The sequence below is a fragment of the Elephantulus edwardii genome, unplaced genomic scaffold (genome assembly GCF_000299155.1).
Source record: "Elephantulus edwardii isolate Elephantulus edwardi_28Jun2011 unplaced genomic scaffold, EleEdw1.0 scaffold00020, whole genome shotgun sequence".
Lineage (NCBI taxonomy): Eukaryota > Metazoa > Chordata > Mammalia > Macroscelidea > Macroscelididae > Elephantulus > Elephantulus edwardii.
This window is the reverse complement of record NW_006399770.1, coordinates 521,046-539,674: the sequence shown is the minus strand read 5'-3', so window position 1 is coordinate 539,674 and position 18,629 is coordinate 521,046. Positions and strand designations below refer to the sequence as shown.

Below are 18,629 nucleotides of genomic sequence, written 5' to 3'. Positions count from 1 at the left end.
ATTGTACTGATAGGAAAACAGCCTCCCTCCAGTTCCTGGTTGTGGGCCTTTCTTCCGCCCAAAAGAACAGACAAGATATTGAACTTTAACCCCTTGCCTTTACTTATGATATCTGAAGAGAATTATTATTATTATGTCTCCAAATTTTCTGTATAAACATCCCCTTTTCTGCCTTGTCCAACTCCACCAAACCACAGTCACTTTGAGTCACTAATTATTTGAGTCAACTATGTTCCTAAGAAGACCTTGGGATTTAGATCACCATGCCCACAGGCCGTGCCTTAATTTAGGGCTTCACTCTTTCCCACCTGGATTACTGATCCTTTCGTGATTATGAGTGGAAGTTAAAGATTTTATATAAGCCATGAACTTGCCATGTTTAAACTTGTTAGCATCTCTCCATCTAGCACTATATACCAAGGTGCTTTTCAACAGAGGACACAAAGGTAGATTTGTTCATCCTGTCATCTGTCCCATTACTCTCTCATTATCACAAAACTCACAAAAGCCTGGAGAAGATTTACCAATTTTAGATAAAGGTTTTAACTGAACAAATAAACATTAATATACAGACTAAAACTGGCGGTGGGTATGGGATGTGATAACCTGGATCTCAATATCCTAGCAATGATAAAGGAACTTTCATACACTGTTGGTGGGATTGTAAAATGGTGCAACCATTCTGGAAGGCAGTTTGGCGCTTCCTCAAAAAGCTGAACACAGAAATTCCAGAGGACCCAGGTATTTCACTACTTGGAATATACCCCGAGAATATGAGGACTGAGGCACAAACTGAGATTTGTACACCAATGTTCATAGCAGCATTATTCACCATCACAAGAACATGGAAACAGCCTAAATATCCAACCACAAATGAATGGATTGAGAAATTATGGTACATTCACACAATGGAATACTATGCAGCATGCAGGAGCAATAACTTTGTAAACTATTACCTAACTTGGGAGGGACTGGAGAGCATTATGCTGAGTGAACTAACTCACTCTCATAAGGATAAATATTATATAAAACCATTATTGTAGAATGAGTATGAAGATCCGGGAAGGGGGTAGAGGCTGGAAGCAGAGGGATGTGAATATGCAGGGGGGAAAGGGGATTAATCATTGGGTTGTACAATTTGATGGTTGAGGGGTGAGGGAAATTGAAATAATTTGTTCAAATTTGTATTCAAATTTTGTAAATAACTTGGTAGAAAAAAAAGGAATCTAGAATCACCGGAAGAATTAGAAAGTGTGCAGTTACCAAGAGGGGATTTTCATCAGTGTCAAACCCAAAATGTATAAAATACTTTGTATAGGAAATAAATCTGCTCTGCAAATTTTCACCCAAATGGTAAAAAAACAAACATGTAGCATTTTAAATGCCTGGATAGCCTTTGACTGAAATAAAATGAAGATAAACAAACTTAAAAGTGAGATAGAATTTACAATAAAGGAACCTGGGCTCAAGCTCTAGAACGTCTATTTCCCTGGGTGGTTGTTGTTGTCATGTGCCATTGAGTCACCTGCGACTCATAGTGACCCTATGTACAAGAGCCCTAAACCCTGCTCTGTCCTGTGCCAATCTTGTTGTCTCTGGCATGCCTATCCCCATTACCCTAGTGACTGAATCAATCCATCTCATCCAGGGTCTTCCTCTCTTCCACTGTCCCTCCAGCCTCCCAAGCATGATGTCTATCTCCAAGGATTGATCCCACCTTGCAATATGCCCACAGTATGTCAGACAAAGCTTCAGAATCTTTATCTTGAAGGAGCATCCCAGCTTTATTCACCCTCTCCAGGATGAACTTGATCTAGAAGTCCATGGTATATTCAATACTCTTCCCCGGCACCAAAGCTCAAGGTATCAGTTCTCCTTGTCACTGTCTAGCTTTCTGATGCATAGCAAATAATTGCAAATACCATGGCCTGTACCTTAGTGTCCAAACTGACATCGTTGCTCTTTAGTACTTTGGAGAGGACTCTGACAGTAGACTTTCCCAATGCAATTCATCTTTCAATTTCCTGGCTGCTGGTACCAAGAGTGTTGATTATAAAGCCAAGCAAATTGAAGCTGTTAAAATCTCAGTCTCTTCACCGTCCATTATGATGCTGCCAATCAGCCTAGTTGTGATAATCTTTGTTTTCTTGATGTTGAGCTTCAATCCATATTGAAAGCTGCTGGTTTTGATACTCTGCAGCAAGTGTGTCAGGTCGTGTTCATTTTCAGCAAGCAGGGTTGTGCCATCTACATAACACATATTGTTGATGAATCTACTGGTTGGTACCTATTAGTCAAAGGCTGGCAGGTCAAATCCACCCAGAGGTGCCTTGGAAGAGAGGGCCGGTGATTTAGTTCAAAATGTGGAAGTTTTGAAAACCCTTTGAAGCAGTTCTTTCTCATACACAGGGGCTATCATGAGACAGAATCCACTTGATGGCAACAAACATGTAACTTTGGGAATTTACCTAATTTTTAGAAGTCTGTATTCTCCTTTCAGAAAGGTAGTTAAGAAGATTGGTCCTAGTAAAGATGAGAGTAGATGATAATCACAAAGTATTTGAAAGTAGATTGGTAAAGAAAGGAGGGAAAGCAAGACAACAAAACTGTAGCATTGTTCATAAAGGTAAAAAAAGCAACAAGAAAATAGAAATCATAGGGAACTCATTTAATGGTACACTCCACTCTAGTGGTTTTTTTTTAAAAGAACCCTAGTCATTCCATGACTAATCTCAAAACCAGGTTGTTGATTGTAAGTAGTAAGTCACAAGACAGTCAAATGTCCCACTTAATAAAGGGATTTTTTTAAAAAGCAAAATCAAATAATACACAGGCAGAAATAAACATGAGCCAGGAAATTAATAGCATATAGTTCAATGCAATGGTTCCCCTTGGGGAACAGACTTTGGGGAAGCAGGTCTTTGTGCTGGGACAGGTATACTCGTGGCTTCTTACTAATCTGTAACAGGAACTGTGGTCAGAGTTTTAAAAGTTATAATCACATTTTCAATGATTCATGTAGATTTACACAGTTCTGCATCTATGATCCAATTAAAAAGTCATTTAAAAATCACTGAATGTGAATGAAGAGTTACTCAGTTATCTGTACTTGAAGCTAGAGGCTTTACAGACTATTCATTAGTACTGAATTACAACACACATTACTCACTTGACCACAATCTAAACTCAGAAAACTGAGTTTTTGGGGTACAGAAAACAGTTTGGTTTTGTTGGAAGATTTCTAAAAGCCAATTTGAGATACAGAAAATTTGCTTAGCGCACACATTTGTTACGTGCCAGGCTCTGTGTCTACAATTGTAAATAAAGCATCAACACATAGTCCATGTGCAGATGTTAATTTTTCAAGGAAACATTAACTTACTAATCAGTGTTCCAGTGACAGTGCCATCTGCACTGTCATTCCTTCTGCATCTTCACTGCCATGTCCTGTCTTTTCTTCAATTCTTTCATCATTACAAAAAAAAAAAAAAAGGTTACAGCACCCTTGAGCGATCAGGCAGGAGAACACCAGAAATAAGTTTTTGTGAGCCCAATGACTACTAGTTGTTAGTTGTTTACCTAAGAGCCAAAAGCAAACCAAAAACACTCTTGTAAGTGGGAAACATGGCCAACTAATCTCTCACTCTATTTTTAAGATCCTAGTTTGCATACAAAAAGAAATTAAATTGCTTGCTTAGAAAAACATTTAACAAAAATATTATTACAAGTGATACTAGTAATATTTTAATATTCCAAGTATTACAGCATAGATGAAAAAGGAATAGCAAAAAATTTCTTATATATTGCATAAACATCTATGTTAGACATTGCTGTCAGTTTTTAAACTTTTCCTAATAAAATAAAAATCCACAATGTACTGCAAATTCAAAAGCACAATACTGAATTTGACCTTTCCCTCCACTCCACTGAGGTTAGATAATTGATGTGTAGGATGCAAATTGTTTGGGCAAAATTAGTGTCATTACAGTTGAGACCAACATAGCTGAAGCCACTAAATGAAGCTACTCAGTGCTAGAGATTCCACTAGCAGGTTTGTCATCTGTGTGGTGAGAACTAGTAATGGTTATTGCTGAGGATTTACTGGCTGTTTTGGAGTTAGTTGGGGCAAGATGGCAACTGGCATTGTTAAGAACCTGGAAGAGTGGAGGAAATAATGTGTTAATAACTGTTTGAGTAAAATTTTTCACTGATTTAAATTATAAATTTAGCAAGTGAAAAACTGAACTTAAAATACTGAATTAAAATTGAAGATTTCACACACACACACACACACACACACACACACACTGCACATCTTGATCCTTGTGTGTACAGACACACAGGTGCATATACACATTTAATGTATTTCCAAGTGTTGTCCAATAGTGTTTAAACTCAGTTGCTTCCCACTGTCAATGACCACTTGTCACATCTTGAGTTCCATAAAGTACAGCAGGAGCTTGACACATCTCTTTGAAATAGTTACCTATTTTTTCCTTCCATAGCCTGGGACTCTTAATGTACAAAACAGTGAGTGCATGATAAGGACAAGGCAAAAGAGCTCACAGTCAGTGTGCAAGCCCCCAATCTGGGGAAAGTACAGTATTGAAAATAACAGTAGTAATTATAATATGGTTTAATTAGGAATCCATGCTGACATAAATGGATAAATGAACAAATGAAGAAGGGCCAGCTCTTCCTTTCAGAATGCCAGTCAAAGCAGCAGAAATGAGAGACTTGCCAGTTGGTAACCACCATGACAATGACTCCCTGTTAGTGACAGTGTGTAATGGCTTACATTAGCTTAAAAGTTGGCAGTTTGAACCTACCTGTGACACAGTGCTACAAATGCCTAATGATCTGTGTTGGAAAGACTACGGTCAAGAAAACCTTTTCAAGCAGTTCTACTCTCTAAGGTTCATCACATGAGGTTCATCAGGAGTACAAATTACTCCAATGCAAAATGTCTATAACTGATCATAATTGACTCAAGCAAGAATGAATGGACTAAACTGAGCTGATAACAATTAGATGGGAATCAAGCCATTCTCACAGTCTTAAAGAACTGTATAATATAGTTTTTAGATAACTGTAAAGGGAGCATTGGTGGCACAGTGACAATACACTGCACTGCAATCCTGAAGGCACCTGGTTTGAATCCACCAGCTGCTCCACAGGACAACGATGGGTAATCTCCTGTGCGATTAACTGCCTCTTAAAACCCGCTGGAAGGTCAGCTATGGGTCAATTCAGACTCAATGGAACACAACAACAACAATGTGGAAACACGGCAGATACTATCCTAACCAAATGATCAAAGTAAATATCACTAGTATCGACACAGAAGAACATGGCATTTCCTGTAATATATTAAGCCCTAAAGCCAACTTTTGCTTATAAGCAACCCTTTAATTTTCCGTTATAAATCTTTATGGGAAGAAAAATATTCATACCTTTTCCCTTGGGGGTAGCTGGTGGATTTGACTGTCTACACTATTTCACATACCACTAGGGTTTGCCATGTCTCCCAGAAAGATCCACAGCCTTGGAAATAAACCTGAAAGATTGCTATGAATTTGACTTGATACCATGGCACAGATTTGAGTTTGGATGGTATACTGGGGAACCATGGTGACTTAGATTGGCCTGCCAACCAAAAGGTTCATGATTTAAATCTACAGGCTTCTGAGAAAGATGTTCAATTACCTCCTGTAAGATTTATAGCCTTGGCAAGCTGAAGAAGGGTGCCCTAAGTCTGAATCAACTCTAAGCGTTTGGTTTTGGTTTTTAGGATGCACTAAGAATACAGGACATCATGCTTGGAAGGGTGAAGGACAACAAAGGAGAGGAAGACCCCAGATGAAATGCATTGACAAGGTAACTGGGGAGTAGGGGTGGGTGTGTCAGAGTCAGTGAGATTGGATCAGGATAGGACAGGGTTCACAGCTATTGGAAATAGGGTTGCTATTAGCCACAGGTGACTCAATAACATAGTAGTATAAAAACAGCAAAATCAAGAATACAGGAGAACATCCTAGGAAAGACACAACCAGTATGGAAAAGTAGGAGGTTGATAAAAAAGAGCAAGACCCTCAAGGAGGAATTGATCCAGTGACTGTAACAGAGGGGTCAAGCACAGCAGATTGTGAGGCCAGCACAGGATCAGGCAGGACTCTGTGCATAGAGTTTCTATTAGTTGAACTTATTTGATTGCACTTAACAATAACAAATTTAATCTTGTGAGATTATTCAGTAAATCCAAACTGAGGAATGCTCCACAAAGTAAGTGGGCTGTACTCAAAAGCAGCAAAGTCATGCCAGAAAAAGGGTAGAAAGGACCTTTCCCGGATTGAAGGAGACAAAAGAAGAAAATTAAGAAGTAAACCTGGCAGGAACTTATTTGGGCAACATACAAAGTGCGAGTCAGGTATATGGCAGATAGAATTATTACGTCAATGCTTAATTTCCTAATTTTGATAGTTTTACTGTAGTTACGTAGGAGACAACTTGTTTTGAGAAAATACATGTGTAAATATTTAGAGGGTCATGAAATATGATTTCTAACTGGTTAAAATATATTTTGAGATTACATTAAGTATATAATATGAAGTAAACATGTATTTTTACAATACCAAGTCTTCTGATTCATGTACATTGTAGTATGCTCCACTTATTTAAGGTCCCCTTAAATAACTCTTCATATGCTTTATATTTTCTCCACAAATCTCTTGTGCAGATTTTGGTTATTTTTTTTTTTTTAATTTTTTAAATTTTGTGTGTGTGATTTTCAGGAAAGTTTACAGAAAGATTGGGGTTTGATTCATTCATTGCTGCACATTTTCCTACCTTCCACTCCATTCCTCCTCCTCCCTTCCAATACTTTGCCTTGGAACACATGAGGGGAAGAACTGTCTGAAGGAAATGTATGATTAGACACTATATACATGACAACATTCTGGAACGAGAGGCACATTACATTGCAAAGTGGACCTAGTTTTAAGTACTTAAAAATTCTCTATGCTCTGATAGCATAGTCTGCAGGGAGTTGCCCAGCTAAGCCAAAGACTGAGCCTTTTGGGGGAGGAAGATGGGCAATCTACTCGCCTGTGATTTACAGCCTTGGATATCTGCTGGAGCATTAGCTATGAGCCAGTTCTGAGTCAACCAACAGTAATGAATTTCTGACTGTGAAGAGTTCTTTCCCAAACTTTCACTCTCCCTTAGTTGCCAGTAGAAAGGAATACAGTGAATATACAATCATAGGGTCAAAGTAACTCTCATCCTCTAGAAGAGAAAAATGGAGCTGTACTGGCATAATCCAGAGAGTTGCACTGCTAACCCACAAGCTGTGCTTCTCTGGAACTTTGAATCCACCAGCAGCTCCAAAGCTGAAAGATGAGTAATCTCCTCTTGTGCAGTTTACTGCCTCCCAACCCCCCCTGTGTCTTTCCTGAATCAATGGCAATGAGTTTGAGAGGTGAAGTGAATGTGAAAGGAAATAAAATAATGTATGTAAGAAATTTAGCAAAGTTTTCGGCACATCGTGAGGATTATTTTGTTTTTAGGTTCTCATAGACAATAAGATTATTTTTTATTTCATATAATGAGAACAAAAACAAAGCTCCAACACAGAAATGTCTGGCTCTTCACTTCTCCCTACTTCCTAACATCACATAAAAGTACAAGCAATTGTCCATAAAATACAATTCATACCCTAGTCAAGGGATCTATGAGCCCAATTATTAACCCCTAAAAGATGCTAGCACCTTCTAAAATCCATCCCCATGAGAAGCAATAATTTCAGAGATGACATCAGACCCTAAGATAATTACAGAGTTAATGTGTGTAGGTGTATATCTACATCAAGTAAAACATTTATTATATATACAAGTCACATATAACAAAAAGGGGCCATTTTTCAGATCCCTTTTACACTCTTTTTTAGACAAAATTATGAATCTCAAAACATAGTAAGAATGCACTACTTCTAAAATAGGAGATTTCATAAATAAAACAAGACCTATCATCTAAACCATTTTCCAATTTCAGACCGTGAGATTTAATGAATGTATTAGAATCCATTTAAACAATCTCTGCTCAATTCAGATGAAATATGTATTTTCAGTGGCTGACAGACAAAAATAATTTACAGAGAAGCATTTGTAAGTGAAACCATTTAATACAAAATAAACTGTTAAAAACAAAATCCATACATTAGAGGCAATGTATTGAATTTAAAAACTTCTGAAATAGGCACTTTTTTGACCATTATATAAAATAAAGACAAAGTACTTTATTGTTGAAACAAAAGCATATGTAGAATAAAACTGAAGGTTGGAAGAAAATAAAATATCAAATGTTTAAAATCATATAGAGCCAAAGATGACAATTTGAACACAAGTTTAAGTTCATGTTCTCCATATAATCAACTGACTGTAATATAAAAATCGGCTAGTAATTCAAATGCCATTAAATAAAGATTTGCAGTCCTTTGACCATTACATAAATTTTAAGGTATTAAAAACGAATTGTCAATTGAAGAAGAAAAGTTTACACATAACAAAGCACAGATGGCTACAGAAGCATACAGACAGTAATAGAGTTTGGGAACAAGTATAACAAGTCTTTAGATACTTGATTGGAAACATTCCATAAATAAGCTTTTAGTTTCACTTCAAAAAAAATACAGCTTATTTCTGCAATTGCTCCTATCAGTTGACAAATAAAATATATATTAAGGATGCATTTATATGAACCATTTTAAGGGAAAAATCAAGTAATCTTTTGAAAATATGAGACCACACATTATATTCACAACTTAAAAAATAAAGAATTTAAAGGTAATTCCAGTGGGACCAAATATAACTGTTAACCCACCAACTATTTCATGTAACCAACACAGACTCACACCTAAAATGACAGAAACAAAATCCAGAGTTTCTCAATTCTATACAAAGTAGCACCATCAAACATTCTTTCAAAAACAAACACAATACCACACAATAAAACAACCAAAGTTCTGGCAACCCTACACAAATTGAGGGAGTTCATCCTGAAGGTCTTCAAACTGCTGCATTCGTTTTAGCCTGGGTCTCTGACATGCTGGGTTCCCATCTGGCTGGCCCTGCTCCTTGGGGCTCTCCTTGAGCTTACCCACCAGCTGACCAGGACAAGCTGCTTCACTTTCCGAGTCTGGGAGTGATTTCACTCTGTAAGCACGGAGCGTATGTGGGGTGCCAGGCCTCTTCTCACCCCTGTTTACAGTGCTACCAGGAGTCCGTGGCTTATAAAATGTTGTCCAGTGTTGGGGCTGAAGCGTTCTGGGTGCTCTGACAGGAGCAAGAGGATTTGAATCCGACGACCTTCGTTCCAGTGCGTCCCTTGCTGACCTGACTGGCTCGGTGTATGGCTTACTGGGCTGGGTGGCCCTGACCACCTGGTCCCCACTGGTCCTCACACTTGTCACTCCTTTCTCTTGCTGCACATTGGGTATACTCCTCGCTGTCCTTGAGGTCAGGCCATTCTGCTCAGACTGTTTGTCCAAAGTTTTGTGTAGTATTTGCAGGTCACTGTCATCAAGTTTGGAACAAACAGTACTGGGGCTGTCTTTTTCATGAACTCCTTCAAGGGCAGGATTCTTAGAAAACTGTTCGGAATTGACATTTCCCACATATCTGCTATTTCTGTCGTTAGGAAAGCTTGCAAGGAGGAGTCTATCTACAGGCAAACTCACAGGTCTAACCATTACCCTGCTCCTTCGAGTATGTCTTTCAACATAGCTGGCATCTCTATCACATTTCAGAACAAGTGACTTACGGGTCTTATACACATCGTCATCTTTCTGGGATGAGGTTTCAATGTTGTTGTCAGGAAGCCAATGTTCCTTGTCATCTGAAAAAGAAGTAGATGTAGTTAAAAATTAAACTGTGGCACTTAGTTAAATAAGAAATGTGAATGACTTCTAGATGGACACGCACTCCAAACATGGCCTTAGATATTTCTATGGAATATATGTTAACTATGCAGAGGAATCAAATAGTCATCAAAAATTAAAGGTACACTTTTTCTCCGACATCTTAACAAGGCTGCACTTGTGGTAGCTCCTCTCTGAGCTTCGTGATGCCGCCCAAGGATGACAAGAAGAAGGAAGACGCTGGGAAGTCGGCCAAGAAGGACAAAGACCCAGTGAACAAATCTGGGGGCAACGCCAAGAAGAAGAAGTGGTCCAAAGGCAAAGTTCGGGACAAACTCAATAACATGGTCTTGTTTGACAAAGCCACATATGACAAACTTTGTAAAGAAGTTCCCAACTATAAGCTTATAACCCCAGCTGTTGTCTCAGAGAGACTGAAGATTCAGGGTTCCCTGGCCAGGGTAGCCCTTCAGGAGCTGCTAAGGAAAGGGCTTATCAAGCTGGTTTCAAAACACAGAGCTCAAGTGATTTACACCAGAAACACCAAAGGTGGTGATGCCCCAACTGCTGGAGAAGATGCATAAACAGGTTCAACCAACTGTACATTTTAAAAAATAAAACTGAACTAAAAAAAAAAAATTAAAGGTACACTTAAGAATTTAAAATTCTAGAATTTTCTACTCACTGGAAATCATTACCATAAAAAGTTACAAAACACACTACAGATTAGCAAACACACAACAAACCCCCCAATAAACATTAAAAAAAAAGTCATTTCATGTGTATGATCAATTAATTGCTGGGCAAAAGGCCTGTCAGAATTTCAATACTGGTTAATTAACCTCAGAAGAGTGGTAATAATTTACACACTAACCAAACACGGATGTGCTCTAAATCCCAAAATTTTTACCAGTTTACTTAATCTGCCATTCATTTACCCTCAATCCAGAATAACAAATTAATACATTAAAATGCCTTCAGAGATGATGAACTAGTAAATGGACTATAACCTCCAGCCTGTAAAACGAAGGTTGAAGTTTTCTGTTAGGTAAGCACACCTAACTTTAAACACGTCATTCACCTCACTTACTGTTTGCTTCCAGATTTACTTTCTTCTCATTGTCATGAGTTAGAACTAACCTGACTGACAGTCACAAACATTTATATTCCTACCTAGTTGGAACCATGTCCATGTTTTCTCAAACTACATCCATCATCTCCTTTAAACCTGGTGCCTTTTTGCACCATCCCCCTAAAATTCCCTCTTCTCGGAAGAATCTGACCCTCTGCTCGTTGTCTTTTCTGCTGCACAGACAATACCTCTGGGCCTTGGCACCTTTATGGCTGTAACTTCGACTGCCCTGTGCACCACTGACGGGTCCTCCTCCCTGTCACCGTCTTCCCCACATCACGGGGACACATCCACGCATACAGGGGGCCCCTCAGAGTCACCTTTGATCATCATCTCAGACCCTTCACTGCATGATACGGCTGAGGCACCGAGTCAATGCCTTCTCACTGTTTCTCAGGTCCTTTCCACATGCACAGGCCATTTTAGGGATCTGACCGCACTGCTACTGGACTGTGAGCATCAAGTGTACCTGATGGGATGTTCTGAGGGAGAGTCTTAAAGCCTAAAGCGTGCATGTGAAGACTTCCAGCCCACTTGCCTGAGTTCCTGTCTCAGCTCTGTCACTTTGTTCCGGGGAAGACCACTCAATACTCTTATTATTCCTAACTAGAGGATAGTAAAATAAACACAGGCTTAGGAATCAGACAGGTCTGGGTTTAATACTTGACTGGACTATGGCCTTGGATGTGACTTAACCTCTCTTAGGCTGTGAGTCTCAGTGTGGTTAATTGAGAGAACTGTGATGAAGATCAAATCAGAGAAATGGAACACATGATCAGCACAGAGCTTAGCACACAGCAAGCAGACCATCAATGAGTCTTACAGCTCTTCTTTTCAGCCCATTCAGTCTATGACCACTGGTATTCCATATCAAAGCTGCCTACATTTTGACAGGCTAAAATACAACGTTAGCAATTGTGGTAGACTAAAAGTTGGCTTTTTTAGCCATTAGTTAGCCCCTCTGGTCTCCAGCAACCTTAATTGATGGTACACATGATTTTGCAAATCAGCATGGTCTTGAAAATCTGTATCAGCTGTGGGCCTAGGATAAATGAAAGAGTGCTTCCCACATGGAGCAGCAAGACTTAAGGCGAGCAAGGCTTGTGACATGTAAGGCCTGTGGTAGCGAGACGTTGGTAGTGGAGAGACTAGCATTGTGCAGAAACTGTGGCAAGGTGTGACCTGACACTACTTGCATTGCTGCTGGCCACAGTTAACGGTTTTTGTTACTCTTGCCTTTGACTATGGAAAGAACAGCTGCTTGCTGACCTGAGACTGAAGCCTGGACTAATTGAACAATTGTGCCGTGGAGCTGCTGGACTAAAACCTGGACTTATTTTAAGGAATATTCTTTGCCTCCCCCTTTCTCCAACTTTCTTCCCTAATAATCCCTATCACTGGTACAGTAACTGTCAGTCTGTGAGACAGCAATGAATAAAAGGACCTCTTGCTGTTGCCGAGGCTCTACAGGGACCAGGGGGCTGGGCCACAGCCTCTTATCTGCTTTCTGCTCTGAGGTGGTGAGTGGCTGTGCTGTTCTCATTCTTTCTGGCCATCTCTGAAAGAGATGCTCAGGGCCTTGTATCTCTGTGTCCCATTTCCCCCTTTTCAGACAGCAATGAATTAGAAGCTTTGGTTGTATAGTGCTTAAAAGGTTAAAAGGTCAGTCAGTTCAAACCCATTGGCTGTTCCTCATGAGAATGATGCTGCACTCTGTTCACATAAAGACTTACAGCCTTGCAAACCCTATGGTTTAGTTCTCTGCCCTACATGTCCTGCACTGGAATCAGCTTGATGGCAGTGGGTCCTGGAGTTTGAATAATATAGAGAGTTACACAAACAAGTAGAATCATCTTCACCAGCTGACAGTTACCAATCACTGAAACCAGAATTACCATAAGACAAACACTGAATACACTGGCTGCAGTGAAAGAAAAAAACAAAAGAAAACAAATAAACATAACTGTTCTTAATGTGCTCAAGGTAGGCATCAGGGGAAAAGCTTCTGGAAAATAAGCAATCCAGTTTTAGGAGTCTACTTTGATTCCTTAAGTTGCAGTTACAATATACTGAAAATATGCTAATTTTTACATTGATTAACACATATTTGCCCTGTCTTCATCTGACGGTAAAATAATAAAAACACTTTTCAAAAATACCTCCAAAAATACTTTTAAATTCTAAGATGGGCTTTTATTATAAGTAAGATCATTGTAAAGAATGGTGTTCATGTAAAGGCAAGGTACGATGAAGGACAACATTCATTTTTTTTTTTGAAAGACAACATTCTTAATGAGCGCTACAGACTCTTTTCCTAATGATGTTTTTTCTCTAACATCACTCAACTCCACTAACCTTGGCATCAATCATGCTCTACTGGCACAGTTTAGAGTTAGCAAAGAACTTATTTACATGGCCACTCACCAGTGCACTTTTTAAATGAATTTTGCTTGCGGTCTGATTCCCCAAATGGTGTAACTGCTTCTAAACCTTTGCTTTCACTATCTGTAGTAAGAATATCCTGTTGATAAAAAGAGAATATTTAAACTTGAATCACTAAACACACCTCAAAACAGTCCAAAGCTTTTTAACTTACTAATGTAAACATCAGAAAATTTCAACACACTCCTTCAGGTCAGAACTTACTTCCTTTGAAGAATAAAACAGTGGCTTCATGAGATGTTCTGAGTCCCTTTCTTCTGGTGGCACCACAGCCTTTGGAAGAGAGCTGATTTTGGCCTCAGGATCACCTACACCTGCAGTGTCCACAACTCCAGCCTGTGACTGGAAGGGCCCATCAAATATCTTCTGTGAATATGTAATAAGGAACTCCACTAATCGTGCTTGATGAGAATATTCAGTAAAGGAGTTTATGGTGACAGGAGCAGTTGTTGGTCTTGGCTTAATGAGGCAGGGACCAAATATCAATCCCAAATTTTTGGAGTTCATTTTATTTTTCTCTGCATGGTCTACAACCCTGCAAAATAAAATATTCAAAATAATATGTGCTTTACTTCTTAGACTTCCTTGATGGTCTTCTTGATACTACTTACAAAATGGATTGGGAATAGTAGAGAAATTGGACTGTAGAATTCTCTTTGTGGGGGACTGAGGTCATGAAAAGATTTAATTTCTTTTATTCAAAACCTGAGCACATGTAAAATTGAATTTGTTGTAGGGTTAAATTTAAGTAGGTAAAAGAGCTATTGAAATTGTTACATCAATAAAAAGATGACTTTTTTTACAGCATATTCTTTCCATTTAATTTTTTCCCCATTAATTCATTATTGCACATTTCCCTCCCTGCCCACCCCCTCCACCAGTTAGTTTTTTCTCTTTGAAGAAAAAAAAAATGCTGTCATTGTCATACAATCTCAACCCCCAAGTCCACAGTCCACTTTAATATTTGTTTCTTTTTCTGCAATCTTTTCATGAAAATAATACCTTACCCTATATTCCTTTTAAACAGCTCTCTCCCTCATCTGTTTCAATGCAGTATACATTATTTATCCCCTCTTTTCTTAGGTTCCCCAAATCACAATGACCAAGTAGAATTCATAACAGGTATGCAAGGATGGTATAACATAAGGAAAACAATCAATGTAATTCATCATATAAACAAAGAACAAGAACTAATGATCGATCAGTTAGTGCAGAAAAGGCCTTTGACAAAATCCAACACCCTTGCCTGATTAAAACACTCAACAAAATAGGATTAGAGGGGAATTTCTTCAACATAGTAAAAAGTATATATGCAAATGCAAGAGCCAACATTGTTCTCAATGGAGAAAAATTAAAGGCATTCCCTTTGAGAACAGGAACTAGGCAAGATGCTCACCATCACCTCTCCTATTAAATATTGTATTGGAAGTCTTAGTGGTAGCAGTAAGACCAGAGAAGGAAAGAAGAGATAAGAGGAGGTAAAATTATCTCTCTATGCACATGATATGATAGTATACTTAGAAAACCCTAAAGACTAAGCAAGAAAACTACTGGACAGAGTTGCCCAATTCAACAAAGTGTCAGGATACAAAATCAACATACAAAAATCAGTTGGATTTCTCTACAGTGACAAAGAAAATACAGAGCTGGAGCTAAGAAAAACAACATCCTTCACAATAGCTAATTACAAGATTAAATACTTGGGAGTAAATCTAACCAAAAGCACAAAGGATCTATCAAAGAAAATTACAAAATATTACTATAAGAAATAAAAAGAGACCTGGATGGTGGCCTAGTGGCAAGAAGCTGCACTGCAATCCCAGAGAAACACGGTTCGAATCCACCAGATGCTCTGCCGGAGAAGGAGGCGTAATATACTCCTGTACCAGTCAGATCTGATTTGACGGTACACGCACACAAAATAAAAAAATAAAAAATAAAAAAAAAAGGAGAAAAGGAGACTATACCTTGCTCATGGATAGGAAGACTCAATATAGTGAAAATGACAATATGACCAAAAGCAATTTACATGTTCAATGCAATCCCAATTCAAATACCAATTTTATTCTTTGATGAGATGGAAAAGGCAATCTCCAATTTAATTTGGGATGGAAAGATGCCCAGAACAAGCAAAGCACTCCTTAAAAAGAGAAACAAGGTAGGCGACATCTCATTCCCTGATTTCAAATCCTACTACACTGCCAGGGTGGTCAAGACAGCATGGTACTGGTACAATGACAGACACATAGATCAATGGAACAGATTTGAGAATCCAGAAATCAGGCCATGTACCTATGGTCAACTGATTTTTTACAAGGAGATTAAATCAGTTAAGTGGGGAAATGACAGCCTTTTTAACAAATGATGTTGGCAAAATTGGAAAACTATCTGTAAAAAACTCAAGTAAGATCAACACCTTACACCATCCACAAAAAACAACTCAAAATGGATCAAGGACCTAGGACTAAAACCAAGGACCATAAACATTATTAGAGAAAAACTTGGAAGTATTCTAAAAGCCCTAATCCATACCATAAACAGTATTCCAAGCATCCTGAAAAACCTACAACCAGGAGTGGATAAAATAGATGAATGGGACCTTCTAAGTATAAATTCCTATGCACATCCCAAAACTTCTCCAACAGGGTAAAAAGGGAAGCCACAGACTGGGAAAAAATATTTGTAAGTGACAAGTCTGGTAAGGGACTTATATCTAGAATTTATAGAATACTTGAGTGCCACAACAAGATAAATAACCCAATTGAAAAATGGACACAGAATATGAACAGACACTTCACGAAAGAAGACATTCAGATGGCTAACAAGCACGGGAAGAAATGTTCAAAATCCCTAGCTCTAAGAGAGATGCAAATCAAAACAACTCTATGAGATAGCATCTTACCCCAGTAAGAATAGCAAAATTCAACAGAGCAGCAAACAGCAAATGTTGGCAAGGCCGTGGAGAAACTGGAACCCTTATTCACTGTGGGAGTGTAAAATGGTGCAACCACTATGGAAGGCTCTATGGCACTTTCTCAAAAAGTTGCAAATAGAAATACCATTTGACCCAGCAATTCCACTACTGGGAATGTACCCTAAAGAAACCAGAACTGACACCAAAGCAGATATATGCACACTCATGTTTTTTTGCAGTGTTGTTCACAATAGCAAAGAGATGGAAACAAACCAAGTGCCCGTCAACAAACGAATAGATAGAGAAGCTGTAGTATATTCACACAATGGAATATTATGCTGCATTGAGAAACAAAGAACTCATGAAATATTATACAAAATGGGTGACCCTGGAGGACATTATGCTGAGTGAAATATTGCAGCCACAAAAAGAGAAAAGAAAACGTTTTTAAAAATGGCTCCCATCTCAGTATATGGTACTTCAGGAGAAGAATTGGTCCATTTGGTTGTGATGCTCGAGAAGAGTATTGAACATACCATGGACTGCCAAGAGAACAGACAGGGCTGTCCTGGAGTGAGTGAAACCTGTTTGCTCCTTAAAAGCAAGGATTTTGAAGCTCTGTCTCACATACTTTTGGCATGTTGCCAGGAGGTACCAGTGCTTGGAGAAGGACATCATGCTTGGAAGGGGAGAGCGTCAGCGCAGACCTGGATTAGATGGATTGTCACAGTAACTGTGACAGTGGGTCAGGTACGTCTGGGTCGTTGAGTCTGGGTCAAGATAGCACTAGGTTCAGAGCCACTGCTCACAGGGTCTCTACACGTCATAGTCAACTTGATGTCACAAAACAACAACTGGGGACTTATACTAGAAATGGTGCACAGATACCTTCAAGTCTAATGGATTCTCCCTCCTAAAGATCTCCATTATTGTGCTACCCTTCACTCTGCCTTTGCCTCAGGTTCTCAGCATCTTTTGTTTCTATGACTATGTTCAAGGGGAGATCCCAACTGACATAACAGCCTCTCCTCCAGCCCACTGTTCATACTGCTGCTCAAAAGACCTAGCAGGCAATCTGAGCATGAGTCTCAACTCAGATTCTTCAGGGTAGAGAATCACCTCATCTGCTGGGCATATGATTTTCCTTTTTTTTTTCCCTAATACTAGTTCATTTACAAAATTCTAATACATTGTTTTTCACACCAGGTATATGATTTTCTTGTTTCTTGACTAAGCCTGATTAAGGGGAGTTCTGGTGGTGCAGTGCATGGAGTGACACCACACTAGTTCAAAGCCATTAGAAGATCCTTGGGAGAAAGATGGGCAATCTCCTTTGATATTCAGCCTCTTAAACCCACTGGAGGTTCAGCTATGAGTTAATTCTGATTAGTAGACAGTATCAGAAGACAGGAAGATCTAGCTACTGCTATTCTGAGTTCCCAAATGCGAAATGCTCTTTCGTGTCTTTGTGTCTATTACTCTCTGCCTTTTGCATAGCCAGCTCTGGTGGTGTAGTTCATGGGGAGTTCTTGAATGCTAACCCAGGGGCTGCATATCTCTGGCAGTTTTATCTACCAGCAGCTCCTTGGGAAAAAGATGGATAATATCTACTCACTGTAATGTACAGTCTTGTAGGCCTGATGAAGTTGGAAATTACTTGACAGCTGTTGAGATTTTAAGTTCACCAATCAATATAGACAGCTGCCAGATAATAAATTAATTCTATTCCTAAGTCTGTCTTTAAATGTGATATGAATCTAACATCAGTTAGTCAGATCTTAGCATACAGTGTATGCTTCTATGCATAAAATTAAACACATCCAGATACACTAAACCTCTTTTAACATAATAAAGTAATAATGATGTTTTGATGTTTTTGCAAACCAGGACCTGTTTACTATTATAAAGCATGTATGAAATGAAATTTTTTAACATAACAGACTTCACTGATTCCTAAATGTTGCTTGGTTGTATGAAACCCTTGGACTGCCTGTGCTCACTTCTTCCAGTCCAGCTCAAAGGCCACCTCCTTGGGCTGCCCTCACTCTGCCTCGGCAGGGTGTGCAGAGCTCTGTTAGAGTAACACTCTTGTTTGCAGATCTGTGTTGTCAGGTGTCTCCTGGAGATGACCACCTAAGGACAGGAACCTTGTTTCCATCAGTGATTTCCCAGCCCAAATGCAGCACAAGGAGCCTATGATGGAAGATCATTTCTGTATGAACACATTT

The 18,629-nt window shown here is 39.0% G+C and overlaps 1 protein-coding gene across 1 annotated transcript in view; it reads right to left on the bottom strand.

The window, feature by feature from the left end:
- Positions 1 to 9,028: 9,028 nt before the first annotated feature.
- The window catches only part of ARHGAP29 (Rho GTPase activating protein 29), a 69,584-nt gene continuing 59,983 nt past the window's right edge, over positions 9,029 to 18,629 (bottom strand). Inside the window, exons 20-22 of the mRNA XM_006882478.1 lie at positions 13,692 to 14,024; positions 13,470 to 13,566; positions 9,029 to 9,891 (exon numbers count right to left, since the gene is read on the bottom strand). Coding sequence (XP_006882540.1) covers positions 9,029 to 9,891; positions 13,470 to 13,566; positions 13,692 to 14,024 — 1,293 coding nt within the window. The remainder of the gene's footprint in view (positions 9,892 to 13,469; positions 13,567 to 13,691; positions 14,025 to 18,629) is intronic.